The sequence below is a fragment of the Lytechinus variegatus genome, chromosome 6 (assembly GCF_018143015.1).
Source record: "Lytechinus variegatus isolate NC3 chromosome 6, Lvar_3.0, whole genome shotgun sequence".
NCBI classification, from domain to species: Eukaryota; Metazoa; Echinodermata; class Echinoidea; order Temnopleuroida; family Toxopneustidae; genus Lytechinus; species Lytechinus variegatus.
In genome coordinates, this window is record NC_054745.1 from 46,438,053 (window position 1) to 46,463,904 (window position 25,852).

Genomic DNA, 25,852 nt, shown 5'->3' on the forward strand with positions numbered 1-25,852 from the left:
TAATCTCATAAGCCTTATAAAAAGTGCGAGCGCGAAGCGCGAGCGATTTTTTTTTACTTTAATGTATTTTTTCCTGAAGTTTAATTTTCTGGGCAATGTTATGTGTGATCCTGAACGAGATTCGTATGTACCCCCAAGCGCGAACAGAAATTTTTATCAACTGTTCTAGCATTATCGAAAAGGGACCTGTTAAGGACTGCTTACAGTCACCCACGAAGACGGTATATATTTCAATAATGCGATTTTTTGACATTCCGACCTAAAAAAAATGGTCATTCTAAGCACTTTTTGTATTAATTAATGGGATAGGTATGTAACTAAACAATTGATGCGAGCGCGAAGCGCGAGAGGAAGAAAATTGAGATTTTAGACCTAAAAGCGGGAAACTCTATTCATATTTTGTAAGTCATAAATAGGATATAGTCAATTGGGTATCATTAATAATGCGATCGTGAAGCGTGAGCAGGCAATTATTGATATTCTGATGTAAAACTGGATAATTTAAGTACATTTTAAATAAAGAACATGCACGCTATCGCGCACGTTTTATATTTAGACCTAAAATCTGGGCATTCTGAATACATTTGTTAAATGGAACATTATGGAATACACGTAGACAATATGAACTTGGCAAATCAAACAATGTGACCACGCAGCGTGAGCTTAAAATGCTGATATGTAGACCATAAAACGGACATTTTACAGAGCACTTAAATTTGTAAAGGAAAAAAAAATAATGAAAGCTCGATGTCCGATCTAAAATGTGTTTTGCATATTGACTTCAAAACTTGCTCCACATCAGCATATTGAGCAAGATATGAATCCCATCGAACAGGCAATTATGGCGCGAAGCGCCAGCAAAATAATTTTATATAGTAACATGAAAAGATTTTTTTTTAACTGCAAGTCTTCCCCTCACATTATTTCATTCATTCGTCTTCCTCCTCTTATTTTCCTCTTCTTTTTTCTTCTGTCTTTCTTCTTCTTTTCCCTTTTTCTTTCTTCTTTCTCCCTTTTTTCTTTTCTTTTTTTTTTACTCTGCCAATTTTTTCTGGGGGGGCACCTGGGGGGCACGTGCCCCCCCAGGCCCCCCCGTAGCTACGCCACTGATATGAATGTGACCTAAATGATATTAATGCAGACAAGTAATTCGGAGCTTGACCATTCAGTGCTTTGTAAACAAGCAAAAGTATCTTAAATGCAATTCTCTGCCTTATTGGCAACCAATGTAATTGAATCAGAACAGGTGTAATATGGGAAAACTTTGAGGAACCGGATACAAGTCTTGCACATGCATTCTGAACATGCTGCAGCTTGTTGATTTGTGAGTCTGGTAAACCAAACAATAATCCATTACAATAATCAAGCCTACTGCTAATAAATGCATGGATAAGGGTTTCTGCGCTTTTCTGGTCCAAGTATCTACGAATATGGCGTAAGTTGTATAACATATAAAAAGATGATCTACTAATGTTGGATATGTGTTTCTCCATGTTTAAGCGAGAATCAAGCCATACACCCAGATTTTTCATAAAGTTTGATGGTTTAACTTCTGAGTCTCCAACTGTTATGTTGCTAACACTCAGTTTTGCTACTTGCCTGCCTGTCCCGACTATGAGAAACTCTGTTTTTCCATCATTAAGCATTAGCTTATGTTGGGACATCCAAAATCGAATACTTTTTAATACTTAAATTATTTTTTGTGACGGATTTTGACATGTTTAAAACTTCACCGAGCGTGATACCATAATACATCCCGTCGAGGAAGGGCGTATACAAAGGTATGTGAAACAAAAGGGAAAGATTATTTCGATATTTTGTATGAACACCCCCCCCCTGCGCCTACGAGCCTGCACCTCACTTTCTTTTCTTTCTCTTTCCATTTTCTTTCCCCTCTCTCATTTCTTTTCCTTCTCATTTTCTCTCTTTACCCCTTTTCTTTCTACTCTCCTCCCCCCCCCCCCTCTACCCCTTCTCTCTCTCTTATTCCTATTATTAACATTAGGTTTTTTTGAGGAGGAGGCAGGCCCCTTCATCCCAATGAATCCATTCAAGGTTTTGACCACGCACGTTGGTATTTTTTAATGTGCAATCGTGTTCCATTGTGACTCGTGATGCGACACTATTGAATCTTTATCTTTTACTACTGTAATGTAATAAAGTTCTCATTCATACAAAATTTCTGGAGTTCATAGTTAAAGATAAGCTTAGTGCAAGCGCATGGTCAAGATCTTGAAAGGATCAGAGGAGCAGAATAAAGCATTTTCAATAACTTAACATTAAAGAATTGAATTCCTAATACCACATGAGAAAAATCTGGGAATTAAGAAACAATATTCAGTGATCCTGGCGTTCAAATATATATATTGTAAAGAAATGGGTGAAAAGAACAATGGTAGGCGTTGCTTATCAAGGTTCCCCAGAGCTATCTACCCTTTGGAAAATTAGTGATGCCGAAAAAATGTCTCTGCCGGGAATCAAACCCAGGCCCCCAGCTTTGAACGCCGGTGCCCTAGCCACTAGACCACAGAGACGGGTTCAACTCCCGGCAGAGACATTTTTTCGGCATCACCAAGTTTTCCAAAGGGTAGAAAGCTCTGGGGAACCTTGATTTAAGCAACGCCTACCATTGTTCTCTTCATCCATTTCTTTACAATATATATTTAAATTGACCCTCAAATAACCTTCAAAATTGTCCCAATTACCTAAATTCATTCATTTATGCCAATACGTGTAATGAAATAGACAAAGGGACAATTTTTTTTTTCTTCTCAACAAAATATTCCCCTAAAAAATGTTTCTGGCTATCTAGATGGGGAGAATATGAAAATTACAATAATATATTCTTTATATCTATACACACGTAAATAATTCATTTTCTACAAATAGATGAAATATTCATATAACGTTGATTAACCTTGAGGGGAACATCCAGCGCCTGTAGGCTCTTTGACCAATCAGAGTTTAATATTCAAGCTGTTAAATGTCGATGAAGTGTGATCTTGACCCGATTAAACTAATTCTTATTTTGAAACATATATCATTTTAAACCCGGGGGGGGGGGGGCACTTACATTGACGAGTGGATACCATGCGCGACCAAAAAAACACGTAAAAAGGATGTCCTTTTCACGATAGGGCGCGTTACGTACGTAACGTGATAAGGGTGTCAAAAACACAAAAATGACGAAAAAAGGGTATCTATTTCGCTAGGAAAATTACGTGTTTAGGGTCGAATTTGCGGCGATGATAAAACAAAATTAAAATGTTTTATAAAGGATGTCCTTTTTGCCCCAACACTACGTGTTTAGAGTCCTATTTGGGCGAGGTGTAGAAGGTGGGGTCGTACTGAACCAAATAAGGTAAAGCCGACGACCGAAGGACCCGTAACAATAAAACGTTCCTGTACTTGTTTAGGGGTTCGGAATATTTGCCAAGAGTATTGTTTTGTTTCCAATACTTGTTAAGGGTAGGGTTTCACACGCCAATACTCGTTAAGGGGTGCATTTTCAGAATATGGAAATTACGTGTTTAGGGTGCTTTTCGAGACCCCATGGTCGCGCATGGTATCCACTCGTGAATGGAAGTGGCCCCCCCCCCCCCGGGATTTTAAAGCATACATATTCAGCTTTATCATGATCTAAAAATCATTTGGGTTCAAGCAAAAATAAGGTGCAAAAACAACAACTTGTCAGTAGAAAATGATTATTTTGAAGCATGTTTTAGATCAAAAGTTTCACCTATATTACAAAATTCTATATAAATTCAAACAAATCCTGAATTTTGATACAATTTAAGAACAACAATGTCCGAATAAAAAGAGGTGGGTTTTTTTTTTGGTTCGCACCCAGCTCATTAAGTATGCAAAACCTCTCTACTCATGAATGTCACTTGGATGAAAGAAGCCATGTTCGAGGATCTGCCTAGCTACTGACTGGGTCAATACACGCATAAGAGACCGAGCAAAATACAAATATACCAATCCCTTCCCGGTATTCAGAAAATATCCCGGGGGGGGGGGGCCACTTACATTGAAGAGTGGATACCATGCGCGACCCCCAAAACACGTAAAAAGGATGTCGTTTTCACGGTTTGAGAGCACTTAAATTTGTAATGTAAAAATGCAGTTAAAACAAGTGTTCCACCTGCCCCCCCCCCCCTTAGAAAGTAAAGGCCTTTTTTTTGTAATTGTCAAATTTTTCCTCTGGAAATGTGCCCCCTCCCTTTCGAAAATCCTGGATCCGCCTCTAAAAATAATACATGTAAATAGCGTAAATACAAACTACATGTAGTTAGAAAAATATAGAACTTTTCAAGATGATATCATGGATAAAAAAAGTTTTAATTTCTGTGTAATTATTGTTCAGTAAAATTTTTGTTGATTAAAGACAGGGCAATTTGCTAAACCCTATCTAGGCCGGGGGGGGGGGGGCCTCCGAGGCCCCACCCCCCCCCCTCAACGAATCGCGCGATATTTTCGCCGTGCGAAATTTTTTGACCGCGCCGCTCGCTGACTTTTTACTTTCAAGTCTTGCGCAACTTTTGAGACCAATTTTCCTTCACCCGGGTACGTGGTTCCGAAATTACGCAACATTATGTAAGTGCATGTCAGACCGAAAATTGCTCAAAAACGTGATTTCGTGTACAAAGTCAATGCAAATTGTGTTTCCAACCAAAATTCATAAATGTATGATTATTTTTAGTTTTGCTAGTCTATATGTATTAATTTTATGCTTTTTATGATCACAGAAGAGTCCCCAACAAATTTCATTGAAAAAACAATGAAAAACAAAAGGTCAAAAAACAAAGAAATACATAAGAAATTGCAAAAAACAATATAATACATAAGAAAATGATTTGATATCACAATTTTTTTCATGTAAACTTGCTAAGGACACCACAAAGAGTTTCTATACCATAAATTAGTACATTTGGAGCTTTATTTAGGGAGTTAGAGGAAAAAGTATGATTTCGCATACTAATTACGCATAAATTAGCATAATCACTTAATAGCGATTTGCATGAAATAAATTTCTATACAATCTTGTAGATTATGCCCCAGGCAACCCGCGTGCCAATTTTCGGCGCGATCGCGCGCTCGACGGCTGAGATCTTAGGGGGGGCCTGGGAGGCCCCCCCCCCCGGCCATAGGAACTCCCAAAATACCCCGGCCTAGATAGGGTTAAACAACTTATATCTAATGATATGCTCACAAGTTGAAGCCCCCAAAACTCAAAAAGGAAATGAAAATAAGAGTGAATGAAGACACCATTGGATTTCACACTTTATTTAACATAACGGATAAGGGGTTTTCTGAATGCTGAAAGAAGGCACATATCTCTATGTTCAATGAACCATATCTCATCAAATTTAAGCCACTTGTATAAAACAATGCTAATTTTGCAATTATAAATTATATAAAATATGATTCAGTCATTTCTACATAATAATCATTTAACGTGCCATTAACATTTATTTGTGGGAGAAGCTTTTTTAACATACATATATTCTTGTTAAATCCTAATTTACGAAAACTGTCATACTATAATTTTGTTGAAAAACAGTAATTATGGCAAAAACCTTATCTCTGCAGGAGTCACAATGGATTGTCTTTAACACATTACATTGTACAACAATGAATGTCATTTGATATTGCAATTTTTAAAGGGGAATCCAGCCTTGACCATAAAATGTTGTGTTGGGAAGGAGAAAAATAAATTAAACAGAAAGTTTTGAAATAAAACTTTGGGGAAAATTACATTTTAGCCATAATATGTATTGGAGTATATGAAAGAGTAGTCCTTGCCTTACATCACTATGACATCCCATATGTGTCCAATTTGAAGTCTCCATGGGTAAAGTGATTACCGATATTTACAACTTTAAAAAATTCATAACTTTCTTGTTGTTTGTCCGATATTGTTCAAACTTTCACCTATCAACTTGTCTGATTTTTCTTTTTCTTATAAAAACAAGTTTTTATTTGGGTTGGATTCCCCTTTAGGTATACATATGATATTGATAATAGTTTTAAGAAGAGTGTCCAGACCAAAATCTAGCAGTTTGGGGGATATATTTATTGTAAGATTTACAGCCAAACTATGATTTTATGCATTATTTTACTTTTAAAGGACAAGTCCACCCCCAACAAAATGTTGATTTGAATAAGAGAAAAATCCAACAAGCATAATACTGATAGTTTCATCAAAATCGAATATAAAATAAAAAGTCATGACAATTTAAAGTTTTGTTTAATTTCACAAAACAGCTATATGCACATTCTAGTTTATATGCAAATAAGGAGACTGATGACGTCATCCACTCAATATTTATTTTGTATTTTATTAAATGAAATATGAAACACTCTAATTTTCCCCTCATCCACAAGTGAAATGACTAATTCCTCCCTGAACATGGGCAATTAGCATGGTTTAATACATGGTTCAGTCAAGTTGATCTATTGTCAAATGTGTAAAAATCATATATTGCATTATTCAAACAATAAAAAACAAAAGAAATAGTGAGTGATGGACATCATCGACAGACTCATCTGCATGTCACTGAGTTGTGCATATCACTGTTTTGTGAAAAATAAGGGAAACTATATATCTTTCTTATTCTACATCCGATTTTGATGAAATTTTCAGCGTCCTGCTAGTTTTATTTTTCTCTATTTATTCAAATCAACGTTTTTCTGGAGACTTGACCTTTAATTTTGGTACAATTGTCAATGAAATTGTGGAGATTATGTCATGGGTGACCGCATGCTAATTTTTGTCGTGATCCCGAGATCAATTTCAATTTTTTTTAAGATGTCACTTTCAAGTCTTGCACTACATCTGAGACCAAAATTACGACCCCCAGGTACATGGTTCCAAAATTATGCAACATTTCTTTAGTGCATGCAGACCCAAAACCGCTCAATAACGTCATTTCATGTTCAAATCCAATGCAAATACTTTATGTAGCCAAAATTTATTAGTGTATCATTATTTTTACAATCACTGTTTAAAAGAAAATAGTGTTGCCAACGATTTCCATCACAACAAAACATGAAGTCGAAAAACATAGAAATACATAAGAAACGATAAAATACTTTAGCAAATAATTTGATATTACAATTTTTAAAGTAAAATTTGATAATAAACCTTGGAAGAGTATCCAGACCAAATTAGTTTGGGGGATATATTGAAATATTTACAGCCAAATTATGATATCCTGCAAAAATTAACATAATTAACTAAAAACCAATATCTTAAATTTAGGTACTATTGACTGTGAGATTACCTAATGGGTGACATTGCATGACAACTTTTGTTGTGATCTAAGTGGGAGGGGGGCTGTTTTTGCATCATTGAAAAAGTTTATAAAGGTATCATTTTCAATCTTACTGATTTAACTGATCAAAATAAAATAGTGAGTCAAAAGGGGCCTAAGCTTTCGATCCTAGAAGAATCTTTGTCGGAGGCAAAATGGCAAACATTAAAGTGGAACAACAATAATATAGACCACAGACATACAACAGCAACACTAGAAACAAGGAGACAAAAGGGGAATTAGTGAGTAGAGAAGACCAATCAGGTTAGTGAAGGGGATGAAAGAAAAGAAGTAGGCAGACACAATGTGAAGTTAGTGTAAGTAAGGCCAATGAAAGACCTTAAGCTATGAGGGATCAAGATAATGAGGCAGGCAACATCAAACAGGATCTGGAACAAAACTGATAAGAGGGTATGAGGAAGAGATGAATAACAAGAGAATTAGTGAGAGGTGGGTCAAACGGGTTACAAAGAAAGGCATAATAATCTGGTGCAAAATAAAATAGCCTAGGTTTTATTAAAAAAGGCAAATTGTGCTTCTTCTTAGGCTTTTAATCTTAACAGTCCTGGGGAATTTTTATTCTTGTCACTATTGGGGAGGGTTAGGGGGCTGGGTTATGGCCTGCTTAAAATATCGGCCACAGATCATGTAATAGTAACAAAAATTTGCACAGTGGCATGCGCAGAAACTGTATTTACTTTGTACAGAAAAAACATGTTTTGAGGCAATTTTCGGTCTGACATGCACTTACATTATGTTCCATAATTCAATTAAATTCAATTTCAAATAACTGCCCACTCCACCATGTAGAGTGAAATGGTTAAAAACACATAATACATCCTTCCATGAACAATATGCATGAAAGCTTTTGTGTTTTGTATTAATAACATGATGCCATCAAAAATACATTTCCAGCTTTGCTTGCAAATCTGAACTGCTGAATTTGAGACAACCATATCGGGAATCAAAATAAAAACCTTTTTAAAATCTTGTCTCATGCTAAGAATACAAACTAGCAAATGTGAAGGACTTGCATTGGAATGACATTTAATCATTCAAGAAAGTCAGTTGATGTTGTTTCAAGTTAATAAAGCCTGTCTAAACTTTAATAAAGAGTCAGTACCATATAACATTCCAATATGAGTGACATGAGATTGGAATCTGGTACTCTCTCTCTGTAAGTTATTTTTTATGAGCAATTTACTTTACAAATTGAATTATATCCCCAAATTTTGGGTGTATTCCATGTAGGTTTCATATAGACAAGACAAAAATATTCAGATATTTTATCTCAGTCAAGCTGTAAATTCAGTAAGTTTATCCAATAACAAGTGGAGCACCTCTGGCAGTCTCACCTGCATTATGCGTTTCAGTATAGCAGCAGTGCTGACTTTGAAAACTACTATAAAATAATTATTAACAAAAAACACCATTCATATAATGATACAATACTACGTTCATCAACCCGAAATTACATCTGACATTGATCATGTGACCTAGGACTTGTCATTGATACTCGATTACCCCTGTGTGTTATGACAGCACTTTATTACCTCCAACATGGTCCTGGAAAATGTTTAGGAGGGGTTGTTGATTATCCACCCATCCGGCTGCTTTCAGGTGCAAGTACACCTAGAGTGACACACAATAAATAGGAACTGGTGGGTGTTTCACAAAACTGTTCAAAAGTTAAGAACGACTTTAAGAACGATTGATGATCCTTTCTTGTATTAAATGGTATTTTCATTGGCAATTGTTTAACGCAGAATAAAGGTTCACCAGTTGTTCTTAAAGTCGCTCTTAACTTATGAACATCTTTAAGAAACGGCCCCCTGGAAGCATATTAACAGCAATGAGAAGCAGGTAGAACAATTTTCAGTCCATTTCTTGGCCTAATTGAAGTGATTTCCTAGCCATTTGAAGGGCTCCCTCTTTTGACTTGTTGCCACCAATAAAGCCTCCCGCATGGACAAAGATGCATCCATAGATACCTGTAATCTCACTCAGTGCTTCATCACGGATACCACGCCACTTTTCAGGAAGAGATAGTCTTGAGGAAAAAAAAAGCATAAGAAAAAACAAATGTGTACAGGACGATGCATAAATCCTCACAGGCTTAAAGATAGCTTACAAAATATATTTATATACAGTGTGTTTCTAAAAAAATGTACATGTACCTGAAAGTCAAAGGTTAGCTATATCAAGAATAAATGGTATTCTTGTAATTTCTATTATACAATACTGAGTAACATCTTTAAAGGTTAAAGAAAGTAGAACAATCATTTCAACAAAGATTTCTGTCTTTTAAATCAAGGTAAAATTGTCACCATATTGTTATCTTTGGGATATCATAGAAATTTTAGCTCAGAAACTGATAATTCTGATGATCACTAACACAGATAAAAAGCAACTGTGGGACAGTGTATTGCTTTGAACAAGTGGACCACCTCTGGCAATCTCACCTGCAATTTGCCATTTGATATCTACATGTATAGCAGCAGTGCTGCCTTTGAAAACAGCTAATGAATAATAATTCACAGAAGAAAACACTAATATGATCATAAAAAATTATGTCCATTGACAGAAAAAGACCTTTGCCTATGATCTTATGACCTAAGACATGCATGACACAATCATTCATACTTGATTAAGGTACCCTTATATCTATGTGTCACGAGCTAGATCCATCAACTTTCTACGTTAAGATGCCATTCACTTCAAACATGGCCAGGGTTCATTGACCTTTAAATGACCTTTGATCTTGGCCATGTTCCGAAACGCACACAGGGTATTGAGGGATACACTGCGGCTCTATGTCCAAGTTTCATAAACTAGATCCATAATTTTTTCAAGTTATGACAGTTCCAAAAATACCCCAAACAATACCAAAGTTTATTGACCCTAAATGACCTTTGACCTAGGTCATGTGACCTGAAACTTGCACAAGATATTCAAAGATACTAGATTGCTCTTCTGTCCAAGTTTCATGAACTAGATCCATAAAAAATTATGATGACAATTCCTCAAATACCTCCAACATGGCCAAAGTTTATTGACCCTAAGTGACCTTTGACCTTAATCATGTGCCCTAAAACTCAGGAAGGATCTTCAGAGATACAGTATTACCCTTATGTCTAAGTTTTATAAACTAGGTAGGTCCATATAATTTAGAAGTTATGACAACATTTCAAAATCTTAACCTTGGTTAAGATTTTGATGTTGATTCCCCAAAATTGGTCTTACTTCATTGACCCTAAATGACCGTTGACCTTGGTCATGTGAACTGAAACTCAGGCAGGATGTTCATTAATACTTGATTACCCTTATGTCCAAGTTTCATGAACTAGGTCCATATACTTTCTCTAAGTTATGACATTCCAAAAACTTAACCTTGGTTAAGATTAAAAATACCTGACATTTGATAGAATTCAGTGCTTATTTTGCTCATTTCCCAGCAATTACTCATGTTCTACCAGGGCACATACTTGGGTGGTAATTTAATTGGATTCTGTTCAAACTCATTTTGAGGTTGTAACTATATCTTTAATTCGACACCTTGCTTGCACTGTCTCGGGTCACAGAGTAAAGGCCCTTTAAATTTTTTCAGAAATACCCTGAAGAGACTTGGAACAAAATCTTATTTTGCAATGAGATCTCTGGATCAATTCTGAAGAAAGAAATTAACAAAATCTCCTTTCATTTCATGATCTGGCAGATAAAGCGTACTGCTAAAAGATAATTCTTTTTAAAAATGTTTTCACTTTGAGATCACAAACAAAGGTATTAATGTGGAAAACCATTCCACTGCATACTCACAGAATAGATTTGTCATTTTCTCATAGTGATTCTAAATTTAAATAAAAAAGGAAAATTTTGTATCGCGAATTCCAAAATCTTTTCATGAAGTGACAGATTGTGCTCACATACATGTAAAACAGACAGCACGTAATAACCGTCAATATGGGATGGCTTGTCTCTTTGTGCAATTAAAAATTACTTTTTGCCAGCACTTTCATTTCACAAATCAGCATAGCAAGACAAGAAATTATTTTCATTGCAATTTTGATTGCTAATAACGGATGTTACACCCTGAGGCTGTTTCAAAAAGAGTTACAGCTAACATTCTAACATGCAGGTTTACATGGGAATTGCAAGAGTTACAATAATTGTAGCTCATGGGACCTAGAAAACAACAAAACAAATTGAAATAGACTGAGCCTTACCTATTTTCAAAGGAATGTTTGTTTATGGGTACACACTGTATTCTCCATGCACCATTGCTGTCTGGGTAGAGGACATATTTGATTGGTAGGTCTAATTCTAAGACCTGTTCTAATTCAAATAAATGTTCTTTCCATGGACAGCCTCCTTGTGGGAAGGTGATGATCTCACCACATGCATCAACCTATTAAAACAAACAAATGATTTCATGTATTATCATGTATCAACCTAAATAAACAAATTATCATACATCAACCTAACTTATTATGCATCAACCTAAATAAACAATTATCATACATCAACCTAAATAAACAAATGATTTCATGTATTATCACACATCTAGATCTGTTAGTTACATAAACTGAACTTTGTGAAATCCTGAATTCTTAGCTTTACTTTACAAGTTAATACTATCATAGTATCAGCCAATCAAATTGAATGATTTTAATAATTTCTAATTATCAATGCAAAATTTTACTATATTAATTTTAATGGACTTGGCTTGTGACTTGAGGCAACAGGCATTGTACTTACATTGAATCTATCTTGAAGTGCTGTCTTGACGACGCTTCTAGCTGGTAGCCATACCTTGGCATAATAATTGATTCTATCAAGAAACTCCTCACCTGTCAATGCTACTGCCTTTAGAAAACCACTCTGAAGAAAACAAAAGGTCTTCTTTCATTAATGATTTAACAAAGAAATAAAGAAAAATGGATGAATTGAATGAATGGATGGATGGATTCAAACAACTAGGGATGTGAGGAGACAACTATTCAAAGGAATATTTCAGGGCGACCCCCTGTCTCCCATAATAGACTAGTTCGTAGTTACTTCATGGACAATTTTGGTCAAATGAACTTTCATTTCTTTTATTATGATAAGCAGATTTCAAAGCAAGATATGTAAGCTTGCCTTACATAGCAGGATGAAGAAATTGAATAGACCAGGTGACTAGAATAGCACACCAATGAACACTTTATGAAGGTATTTGTTGCATTCCTACTTTGAATGCATATCATAGCATGTTGCACAATGTACTTGACAAACTGTGATATACCAGTCGTTCGTGGAAGCATTGTTTTTTGTGGATGTAAATGAAAACGACAATTCAAAAGAATATATGAATAATCAAGACACCAAAGCTGGTGCTTATCTCATTAGATTTTAAACCACCATGTCACTTTAGTACAAATGACCTTCCTCTGATCATGCGTAGAATCTTTTGATCATGTGCAGAAAAGAACTACGAACTGGCTTATGTTTCTGTTATGCTTTAATCCCATGATTGAGTTTCTAAATGACAACAAAAATTTGGGCTATACACTGAATGGTGAGAATTTGCTGATGATTTCTGCTAAAATTACCTGAAATAAAAAGTCACACCAACGTCTTATGAATCAGCTGAAAGATCTACCATTCTCCTTACAGGGAGTAAATTTAGCAACCCTAGAACAAGACGATTTTAAATTCCTTGGTTCAATGGTTTTTACAGCTTGAGTACTAGGCTGGGTGAGGAGATGCTTGCTTGGGTCGACTTGAAGACGGACAGTCAACCTGCCCAAAACGTAGTCTCTCTACTGTTTCTGCTCATCATCTCTACTCGCCGACTCAAGCCAGCATCTCCTCATCTATCCTACTACTCAAGCTGTTTCAACTCATCAATCTCTTCTGGTTTACAGTCCTTTTCAGGACTACATTCAGGAAAGATTACTCTACTCTCAAATTTCCACTTTCCCGCCTATCCATTTATTTTTCTTCTACCACTGTTTCTTTAATACTCCACATGGTGTACTGTAAACCATATCTGCGATTGTACATGTCACCATGCAAACCTTCAAACAACATCCAAGCCATTTGATGTTGACGCCGCTGCCACCGGAAAAGCGGCGCCTATAGTCTGACTCTACAATGCAAAGGAGACAATAATATTTACCTCAAAGTCTTGTTGTGTATCATTCCATGAGGGATTAAGATGTGCCACTCTAGAACTCAGATTGGTTGTTACAGCATACCTAACAAACAAAATAAAAACTCATCAATTCTTAACTGCACTTAATCAAATATTATAACTGTGACATTGCCAGTCCTAACTTGTATTATTTCTAACTAATGATCTTGTCAGGTACAGCACTACACACAACCACTGTGATTGTTAATAAACAAGCTGACCAGCATAAAATTAAATAAACAAAACTTTCAAGCCAAAATCACAGTCATTAATTATTATGAGAACTAAAAATAAAAGTAATACATTTCCAAATCATATATGAGTCCCATTAAGTAATAAAGATAAAAAATGAAATTTGGGTGTGAGTATTAACATCCAAAAGGAAAAAAAATATTGAAGTAAAATAAATGACCCCAAAATCACTTTACTTTAAAATGAATACTAGATGTATGAAGTGGAACCATAACTTGTATATCCCTATAAATCTTGGGCAATTTGATTTTGTGATACACATATTTCTACAAAAAACATACTTCACTAACTTTGGCTCATTGCTCCCTGTATATCAAATCCTCACTACAGTTTCACATGTTCAAATTTGAGTATATTGATTCAATGCTGAGATTTAAGAGTAGAGCATGACTTGATATGACACATTTGATTTCACTCTTGAAAATTCCATATTGAATTGAAAGGCTACTATCATTCTCTTAAAATTAACCCTAATTCATCCCCCCCTCAACATTTTTTGTGATAAATCTGCCGCATAATTTTTTTTACTGCGCTGTTCACTCTCAAGTATTGCACAACCTTTGAGACCGATGTTCTGGCACTCGGGTTCGCGATTCCAAAATTACGCAACATTTTGAAAGTAAATGCAGACCCAAAATTGCTCAAAAAAGTGAATTTGTGTACAAATCCAATGCAATTGCAAATTTAGCCAAAATTCATGTTTGGTCATTTATCCTTGAACTGATTGAACTCAATTGTATTTCATATTGTTCATGTTCAGAATAAAGTCCCCAATGATTTCCATTTCCCTCTCAATCATTAAAACATACTTGCTCGAATGACATAACTTGTCACTGCTATGCAGATGACACTCATTCATAAGATTATGTTATGGGTAACGCATGTGCCAATTTTAGTTGTGATAATGCCATCGACTGCCGAGATCATAAGGGGGGGGGGGGCTGAATCTCTAGCCCTGCTCCACTTTCACTACACTGGCATTGTGTGATTCTTTAAAATTTCCTATTTCTCCATTGCAAAAACTGGGATCTAAAATATACACATAATGGAATTTAAATAGTGTTGATATTAACAATTCAGCTCCTTTTGCCAACATTCCAAAGTTTGGTTTAGATTGGGCAAAGGTCTATCTCTGTGCTCAAATTATGGCAAGCCTAAATGTCTAAATTTCATCAATATTGTATGCTTCATATTTTCACTGTCTTTATTTGTCATGCAAAGAAAACTAATTCATTTCCAGACAGTAAATTGTGTCACAGTTGGCTATCCATACTACAATTAAATATTTAACAGAATACCGATCTTCAAGGGTAAGTTCACCAAATGTTTATTGCTGAAGGTTTGAGGAAAATCCATCAAAGAATTACACAGTTATCAGAATTCTAATTATTTGATTTGTGATGACGTAGGCTAGCAGCATTCCTAGCAAATGGAAAAAATCAATGTAATTTGTTCAGAAAATTGAATTTTTTTTTTACTGTACTCTTTATATATCAATAGACAAATCATTTCACACATAATCATAAAAAGAAAACCAAAATAAGTCATCAAGAAACATTCAAATAGGAAATTCAAGTATTTGATATTACATAACATATGGGGCAGCTGCTCGTTTATAATGTCACAAATCCAAAACTTAAAGGGGAATGAAACCTTTGGAACAAATAGGCTTGTGTAGAAACAGAAAAATCAAAGAATAAAGAAAGTTTGAGAAAAATCGGACAAATAATGAGAAAGTTATGAGCATTTGAATATTGCAATCACTAATGCTATGGAGATCCTCCCATTGGCAATGCGACAAGGATGTGTGATGTCACTGATGAACAACTTTCCCTTTGGTGGACTATAAAATACCCTCAAAATGTTTCTTTTTGCTTTTTCTTATGATGATACAAACTCTTTATCCATGAAGTATTCTTAAATAACATGTATTACATGCCCTCATGTAGAAAGAACACATGTTCTATGGATAGATGCGATAAAAGAGGCAATTCAAGTGAAATATATACTAAAGTAATGGGGAGAGTTGACATCACACATCTTTGTCGCATTGCCAATTTGCTATCTCCATAGCAATAGTGATCGCAATATTCAAATGCTCATAACTTTCTCATTATTTGTCTGATTTTTCTCAAACTTTTGTTGATCTGTTTCTTTGATTTTTCTGTTTTCACACAAGCTATCTTGTTTCAATGGTTTCATTCTCCTTTAAATTCTAATAAATTTCCTAATCATTAACAGATTTTCCTTAAACCTTCACCAATATTTTTTATTATTTTGTAAATTATGTTTACAACAAACTTTTCTTCAGGGAGAACTTCCCCTTTAATGTCTGAGTAAGAATTACCTTGGTTTCTCATCTGTTTGATTTATACCATTGTCAATGGCATCTACCTCTTGAAGAAAGTTCTCATAGACTTTGTTATAAATAGAGGTCACATCAGGATCATCAGGTGAAAGGTCAAGGGTCGTTGAGATAACCTGCTTACCAAAGTGATAGTAAACCAAACCAGCACTGCTCAGTTTAATAGTCCATGGCAATTCAGGATTCAATGAATTCATGGTGTCTGAGAACGATCTGATTAAGATGAAAAAAAAGAACCATATCAATTCAGAATTTGCTATAAAAAGGACATCTATATCTTGGACATTTCCATGTAAATTTTACACCAATTGCATTGAATGGTACTTTTTGGTCAGTAATAGTGCCCCCTCTCTTTCTGAATTCTGCTCAATAAAATGACTTTCTGCATTGGAACATCTGAAAGTGAAAAATGTATCCAGAAAGCACTGAATGAATTCCACTTATCCAAAATCTGTGACTTGGAATACAGGATAATTAAATTTGGGGTAAAAGGGTCAATAATCAAAGTGGCATGATAGCTCTGTGGGAAGAGTGGAGGTTCCAGTAACTTGGGTTTGATTTCCAATTGGTGCCCTGTGTTAAGGCATTTAAGTCATTGCACGGTGGACAAGAATGAGCTCAAAGTGCGCCACAATTATACTCTGTGCTGAATTTTTACTGAAACATGTTATCATGGAGGTAATTATGGGTGTATAATCCACTGCACATATTTCCAAACCCATACTGATGTCATCTGGATACTTTCAGAGTTGCCAACCTTTGAATGTAAGAGTAACCAAAAAGCTACAAAATCCTAATTTTGAGATAAAAAGAGTAATTTCATAAATACGCTATCATAAATTTCGAGTTTGAGATAAAAAAGTAATTTCCCCCAACGCGCCGCGCAGTAGACTCTATAATAAATTTCTTTGAATAGGTATAGATCTAGATCAGATGCAAAATGGAGCTTATTGGCAAATTCATAAATAGAAATGGTATGGGATGAACAGATACTAGTTTAAAAGAATACCTGCCATGGGGTAGTTAGTTTGAAGGCTTCGCTGGATAAGCAGGCGCGAGATACCTGTGGCCGCCAGATCTTCCAACAGTTTAATATCTGATCCTTTTGCAGTATATCACATGAAATAATCCACAGTGACACAAATTCTAATCCACAATGAACAGATCAGCGAGGGGGGGTATATGTAATCAATCCTCAGATTTCTTTGTTGCATTAGAAAGATAACTTCTTGTTTCCGCGCATGTGCATGCGTGGATATGGATTCATGCAAGAATTTTCCATAGGCAATGCACGCAATCTACATGTACGTAAAGAACATTAGCCACTTTCCGGCCATGGCAGAGGCAATCCTCACATGCGCATAAATGTCAACAAAGCGACACAATGCTGCATGCAATGGCAGTATTTGCTGCCCTCGGATGATTTCGCCACTGTGCAATGTATTATTTGTGTATCAAAATTTTGTACATAGCTATTGGCGCTGAAAAGCATAGTAACAGACATCAAAAGTGTACTGCCGTAATTTGGTGTGAAAAGCGTAATACATGTAATTAGACTTTTTTCCTTACGGTTGGCAGCTCAAAATAAAGTAACTTTATTTTGATTGGTTACTGTAAACTTATCTATGAAGTGACGAAAAATTACGCATAACACTTGGTAAATGAAATGTCTTGTGGTCATTATTGATTCATATCTAGACTTCAGAAGCCAGTTGAAAAGAAAACCTCCATTTATGATTCCCACAAGTCTAAAAGTGTATATGAAACCATGAAAGATAATCACATGACATCAAAATGATAATTAAATGAAAATACTTTATAATCTATCAATAAATTATCAATATTAATAAATATTACACCACATGTAAATTATATTTGAGTATGATCTCACATTCCAAGCTAACATGGTAGTGGCCTATGAATCTTTTATTCAACCATCATTGTGAATTTTTTATTCCTTTAAATCTGATGATGATCATGATAAACTACTAACCTTTGATGATGATCATAGTAAACTACTAACCTCTGATGATGATCATAGTAAACTACTAACCTTTGATGATGATCATAGTAAACTACTAACCTCTGATGATGATCATAGTAAACTACTAACCTCTGATGATGATCATAGTAAACTACTAACCTTTGATGATGATCATAGTAAACTACTAACCTCTGATGATGATCATAGTAAACTACTAACCTCTGATGATGATCATAGTAAACTACTAACCTCTGATGATGATCATAGTAAACTACTAACCTTTGATGATGATCATAGTAAACTACTAACCTCTGATGATGATCATAGTAAACTACTAACCTCTGATGATGATCATAGTAAACTACTAACCTCTGATGTTGATCATAGTAAACTAATAACCTCTGATGTTGATCATAGTAAACTACTCACCTCTGATGATGATCATAGTAAACTAATAACCTCTGATGTTGATCATAGTAAACTAATAACCTCTGATGATGATCATAGTAAACTACTAACCTCTGATGATGGTCATAGTAAACTACTAACCTCTGATGATGATCATAGTAAACTACTAACCTTAGATGATGATCATAGTAAACTACTAACCTCTGATGATGATCATAGTAAACTACTAACCTCTGATGATGATCATAGTAAACTACTAACCTCTGATGATGATCATAGTAAACTACTAACCTCTGATGATGATCATAGTAAACTACTAACCTCTGATGATGATCATAGTTAATGACTAACCTCTGATGATGATCATAGTAAACTACTAACCTCTGATGATGATCATAGTAAACTACTAACCTCTGATGATGATCATAGTAAACTACTAACCTCTGATGTTGATCATAGTAAACTAAAAACCTCTGATGTTGATCATAGTAAACTACTCACCTCTGATGATGATCATAGTAAACTAATAACCTCTGATGTTGATCATAGTAAACTAATAACCTCTGATGTTGATCATAGTAAACTACTAACCTCTGATGTTGATCATAGTAAACTACTAACCTCTGATGTTGATCATAGTAAACTAATAACCTCTGATGTTGATCATAGTAAACTAATAACCTCTGATGTTGATCATAGTAAACTACTAACCTCTGATGTTGATCATAGTAAATGACTAACCTGTGATGATGATCATAGTTAATGACTAACCTCTGATGATGATCATAGTAAATGACTAACCTCTGATGGTGATCTAGTCAGGTCCAGATTTTAAAAAATGTGCTCAGAAAAAGTGCTTTAGGCATTTTGTGTTAATGCTGATTTATCAATTGTTTTAAGGTAATTCAGGGGTGCTGAATCCAAAAATGCTTTTTGCCTAACTTGATTCCGACGTTTTCACCCTCAAATCGGCAAAAAACAAAATGGCGGCGTATTTAATGCAGATTCCCATATTAAAAGATGTTTATTAGTGATTATATTTCAGAAATTGGGATCTATGTGTTATTTTTTATACCCAGGGTGGCAAACATAGTGTGTCCGATTGATTCGTCAGCCATCTTTAATTCCACACTGTTAGAAAATTTATCCTCAAAATAAAAGAAGTTCCTGCAGCAGAGTCTCGAGAACACCTGTAATCTTACCGATTTGCATAATCTTACAAGAAATTGGTATTTGGAGTATGGAATCTTACAAATTTCCTTGAATAAAACATCCTTTTCCCCTTTTTAAACAGACCTGTTCTATTAAATTACAGAAAAATTCCTGTTTTATGAATTTACAGAATGATTCTGTTATTGCTTTCTGCAAAATCTTCTGTTTATTTTCTGTAAAATCATGTTTTTATTAACAGTGCAAGATGGCTGCCATGATTCACAGCTGCTGATTGATAAATAATTTGGCCAAATGTTTGATAATTTTGGGGCGATGCTGGCATATTTACATTGTGATATCTTTAGTCCGCCATTTTGCCTTGCCTGCATAGCAGAAGCAAGACATGGACGTCGCTTTTCCGACGGTGAAATCAACATCAAATCTTAACCGAGGTTAAGTTTTTGAAATGTCATAACTTTTAGGGTATAGATGTCTTTTTCATGAAACTTAGGCATGTTAGGATTAAACAAAATATATTGAGACAGGTTATATAGTTATAGAAGGTCGTCAAGGTTACATGGAAATCCAGCATGGCGTCCACAACGGCAGCCGTTGTACCATCAACTCCAAAAATAAAGTAAATCCTCAAAATCGAAATCAAATTCATCAAAAGGCTTTCAAGGCAAATAATGAATCAGGGCAGGTTTCCAGGATAGTGGGTGTGTCAGAGAATCCAAGATGACCTGCCAAAATGACGTCAATAATGGATGTCAGGACGTTGTAAGTTTGAAAAGGTCCAAATTCATTACATATATATATATATACACCTGGTACAAATACCTTTGGGGTCTACCGAGAATAAAATAAATCATATAAAAAAATAATGTTTCCAAAGGGAACAAATTATATTGGAAAAATTTCAAGGTTTATCTGTTGTGCAGTTTTGAAAAAAAAATGATGACCTAAAAATAGTTATTCATTAAAAATCTGGCTGCAAAGTGCATATACTCTCTACCTTGAAACATTTTTGTGTCTTTCTCACGATTTTAAGGTTTAAAAATATAAGTGAAGACGAATTACGTGGATATACCATTGTCCATTTTGTAGAAAATTGCAGAATGCTCCAAAAATTACATTCCAATTGGCCACCATTGATACAAAAACGACAATACTTCATATCTCATCTAGTGCCACTATTTTGGTGTCTCTGTTTTCAAGATTCGTGAAAATACGTTTTACAAGAATTTGTGACATAATTAGATGGTGATGCAACAATAAGTAAATATCCGAAAAACAAACTTTAAAAACTAACGTACACTTTCACCTAAAATGTTCCATAATTCACTAATGTGCTTAGGACTATCCTATGGTTTCAAGATTACGGGACATCAGTAATTTTTACCCAATTTTAGAAGTCGCTTTCGACTTTTTACGACTAAAAGAAAAACTGACCATCTTTTTTTATTATTCCCGATTTATTATTTTAGCCTTTAAACCACATAGTGTAGATTTTGTTCTCCTAATTTTGACTATGTTTAGGTGATGGAAGTCTTTTTAGACTCATTTTTGAAAGCCATCTTTAAATAATAGGTAAAATGGCAGCTTCATACCATTGTAACTAATAAAAAAAGTGATATTTAAACTTTGAAACCATAGTGTAGACAAAAAACCATATCTCCCAGATGGATTCTAAATAGATTATGCCAATTTTTAAGTATCAGCAGCCATTTTAGACTCCTTAATTGGAAGCAATCTTGGATTTTAGACATACGGGACCATTGATTGCCCTTGTAACTTATCGGATTATCCTAATGTATTACTTGACCATTTAAATCAAGGTTTAGACAACATAATCATACACCCCGGCGGATATTAAACAAACTATGTCAGTTTTTAAGGTAACAATAGCCATTTTAGACTCCAATTTCGGAAACCTTTTTTTATTCTTGGACATCCTGGACCTCTGACTGTCCATGTAACTTATCCTTATTTATTACATGACCCTTTAAACCATGGTTTAAACACCAAAATCATATACCCAGACTGATATTAAACAAACTATGTCAGTTTTTCGGTAAGAACGGCCTATATAGACTCCAATTTTGGAAGCCATTATGGATTTTTGGACATAATGGAAGCAGTAACTGTCCTTGTAACTTGTCCCAATCTAATACTTGACCCTTTAAACCATGTGTTATACTAAAAAATCACATTCTCCACGCGGTTATCAAACAAACTATGTCGGTTTGTAATTAACGACAGACATTTTATTCTCCATTTTTGCACACCTTCTTGGATTTTTTGACATGGAGGACTATATTATCTTTGTTACTTGTCCCAACGTATTTCTTGACCCATTAAACAACGGGTGAGACACCAACATCATATCCCCAAAGCAGATATTAAACAAACTATGTCTGATTTTAAGGGGCTTTTAGATAAAAACAGCTATTTCAGACTCAAATTTTGAAAGCCATCTTGGATTTTTGGACATAGTGGACCGTTGACTGTCCTTGTAAATTGTCCCGGTTTACTTATTGACCCTTGCATATCACCGATGAATATAACCCAAATAAAAGACCCTAAAATAAGTAATAGATGAATTTTGAATTTTTAGGATATGGCAGCCATTTTTATGCAATCTTTGATTTTTAGGTACCCTGGGGTGCTTATTTTTACTCTTTCTTTTTACCCCCTACACCATTGAATGCATGTATGCACCGAAAAATTTGTCTGGGGTAGAGAAAGTGCCGGTTATTTTAATTTTCAGCTGATGGCGGCCATCTTAGACGCCATCTTGAAAAAAACCACTTTCCCGGATCCGGATTTTGGTGAATTTTTAGTATGTTATTTCTGAGATCAAATAATACCAAAAATCGTTGACAAACATTTTTGTTCCACGTTTTGGGGGTCAGAATAGAGTAAAAATGGGTGTAGAGTGGCGGCCATATTGTTTTTGCCAATTTGAGGATTTTAACATCAAAATCAAGGTTGGCAAACAGCAAATTTGGATTCAGCGCCCTCAAATTATGCTAAAACACTTCTAAATTCAGCATTAACACGATTTGCCTAAGGCAGTCTACTTTTCTCAAATCTGGACCTGACTAATCATAGTAAGCTACTAACCTCTGATGATGATCATAGTTAATGACTAACCTCTGATGATGATCATAGTAAACTACTAACCTTTGATGATGATCATAGTAAACTACTAACCTCTGATGATGATCATAAACCTCTGATGATGATCATAGTAAATGACTAAACTCTGATGATGATCATAGTTAATGACTAAGCTCTGATGATGATCATAATTAACTAATAACCTCTGATGGTGATCATAGTAAATGACTAACCTCTGATGGTGATCATAGTAAATGACTAACCTCTGATGATGATCATAGTTAATGACTAAGCTCTGATGATGATCATAGTAAACTACTAACCTCTGATGATGATCATAGTAAACTACTAACCTCTGATGATGATCATAGTAAACTACTAACCTCTGATGATGATCATAGTAAACTACTAACCTCTGATGTTGATCATAGTAAACTACTAACCTCTGATGTTGATCATAGTAAACTACTAACCTCTGATGATGATCATAGTAAACTACTAACCTCTGATGATGATCATAATAGACTACTAACCTCTGATGTTGATCATAGTAAACTACTAACCTCTGATGTTGATCATAGTAAACTACTAACCTCTGATGATGATCATAGTAAACTACTAACCTCTGATGATGATCATAGTAAACTACTAACCTCTGATGTTGATCATAGTAAATGACTAACCTCTGATGATGATCATAGTAGACTACTAACCTCTGATGATGATCATAGTAAACTACTAACCTCTGATGATGATCATAGTAAATGACTAACCTGTGATGATGATCATAGTTAATGACTAACCTCTGATGATGATCATAGTAAATGACTAACCTCTGATGATGATCATAGTAAACTACTAACCTCTGATGGTGATCATAGTAAACTACCAACCTCTGATGATGATCATAGTTAATGACTAACCTCTGATGATGACCATAGTAAACTACTAACCTTTGATGATGATCATAGTAAACTACTAACTTTTGATGATCATAGTAGACTACTAACCTCTGATGATGATCATAGTTAATGACTAACCTCTGATGATGATCATAGTAGACTACTAACCTCTGATGATGATCATAGTAAATGACTAACCTCTGATGATGATCATAGTAAACTACTAACCTCTGATGGTGATCATAGTAAACTACTAACCTCTGATGGTGATCATAGTAAACTACTAACCTCTGATGGTGATCATAGTAAACTACTAACCTCTGATGATGATCATAGTTAATGACTAACCTCTGATGATGATCATAGTAAATGACTAACCTCTGATGATGATCATAGTAAACTACTAACCTCTGATGATGATCATAAACCTCTGATGATGATCATAGTAAATGACTAAACTCTGATGATGATCATAGTTAATGACTAACCTCTGATGATGATCATAATAAACTAATAACCTCTGAAGGTGATCATAGTAAATGACTAACCTCTGATGGTGATCATAGTAAATGACTAACCTCTGATGATGATCATAGTAAACTACTAACCTCTGATGATGATCATAGTAAACTACTAACCTCTGATGATGATCATAGTAAACTACTAACCTCTGATGATGATAATAGTAGACTACTAACCTCTTATGATGATCATAGTAGTAAACTACTAACCTCTGATGATGATCATAGTAAACTACTAACCTCTGATGATGATCATAGTAAACTACTAACCTCTGATAATGATCATTGTGAACTACTAACCTCTGATGATGATCATAACGATGTCGAGATGGATCATACACTCCACCAACGTCAACTACGATGTCACAGATTTCGAGGAGAGCAGGATCTCTAGTACGAATTATTTCTAAAACATAAAACCAACAAAAATCAAGAAATAGATTTTAAAGGAATTATTTGGTTTTCCCAAAAAGCAAAGTTCATACCAGTGTCATTCAGGCCAAAAATTATTACAACTTTAATACTGTCTAAATCTGCAATATTGTATTTTCCAGGGCTCCTTTCCAGGGCTTTCTTTTGGGGGCCTAATCTCCCCAAGTCTCTGAGCAATTTTTCTCCAGGTGTCAAGTAATATCAAAGTCCATCCTGTTATTTTCAAATACAGTACTTCATTTAATTCTTCCTTTATGACCAATACCGTTTTGCTTCCGCAACACACGTTTCAGAATTATACAAAAACAGTATTAAAGTTTTTGAAATCTTGACAGAGTAATAGAACCTCCTAATCTAATTTTACATAGCCAGGGATATCTTTCAATTGTATATGGGGGGCTGTTTTTGCCCTCTATCTTGGCCACTCAACCAGGGGTGCCACTTCCACTGACGAGTGGATACCATGCGTGACTACGGAATCTAGCACCTTAATTAAGTATTTTCCATATTCTAAAAATGCACCACTTAGCAAGTGTTGGCGTGTGAAACCCTACCCTTAACAAGTATTGGAAACAAAACGATACCCTTGGCAAGTATTCCCTGAATTGAACCCCTAAACAAGTACAGCAATATTTCAATTGTTATATTTCATGGACGTCGGTTTCACTACCTTTACCTACATACATCATTGGGTTTAGTACGGCCCACCTCCCACACCTCGCGCAAATCAGACTCTAAACACGGAGTGTTGACTGTTTGGGCAAAAATACATCCTTTAAAGGCTTTATAAAACATTTTAGTCTTTATCATATCATTGCAAATTTGACCCTAAACACAAAGCTTTCCTAGCAAAATAAATACCTTTTTTTTTCATTTTTGTTAGTGCTTTTGACACCCTTATTTCATTACGTACGTAACATGCCCTATCTTGAAAAAGACATCCTTTTTATGTGTTTTTGGGGTCGGGCAAGGTATCCTTTCGTCAATGTAAGTCCCCTCCCCCTCCCGTACTTATCATGTGATCACAACAAAACTTGGCACAAGCATCACCCATAATGTAATCTCCCAAATTCGATAGTAAATTGTAACAATATTCAAATTTATTCTTGATTAATTATGCTAATTTAAGCATATAATCATAATTTGGCTGTAAATGTTTTAATAGAGCCCCAAAACTGCTTACCAAAATTTGTTTTAAAAATATTAAAGATTATAGAATGAAAAG

General features: G+C 35.0%; 1 protein-coding gene across 6 annotated transcripts in view; it reads right to left on the reverse strand.

The window, feature by feature from the left end:
• Nucleotides 1–6,321: 6,321 nt before the first annotated feature.
• LOC121417544 (MYG1 exonuclease-like) overlaps nucleotides 6,322–25,852 on the reverse strand; it is a 32,010-nt gene continuing 12,479 nt past the window's right edge. For 3 of the 6 annotated variants that reach the window (XM_041611278.1, XM_041611273.1, XM_041611279.1), the window contains 7 exons: nucleotides 24,496–24,601; nucleotides 16,088–16,318; nucleotides 13,474–13,552; nucleotides 12,072–12,215; nucleotides 11,540–11,721; nucleotides 9,132–9,366; nucleotides 6,322–9,015 (listed from right to left, as the gene is read on the reverse strand). In XM_041611278.1, coding sequence (XP_041467212.1) covers nucleotides 9,192–9,366; nucleotides 11,540–11,721; nucleotides 12,072–12,215; nucleotides 13,474–13,552; nucleotides 16,088–16,318; nucleotides 24,496–24,601 — 917 coding nt within the window. In that variant the 3' untranslated portion in view covers nucleotides 6,322–9,015; nucleotides 9,132–9,191. The remainder of the gene's footprint in view (nucleotides 9,016–9,131; nucleotides 9,367–11,539; nucleotides 11,722–12,071; nucleotides 12,216–13,473; nucleotides 13,553–16,087; nucleotides 16,319–24,495; nucleotides 24,602–25,852) is intronic. The other 3 variants (XM_041611275.1, XM_041611274.1, XM_041611277.1) reach the window with 3 other exon arrangements.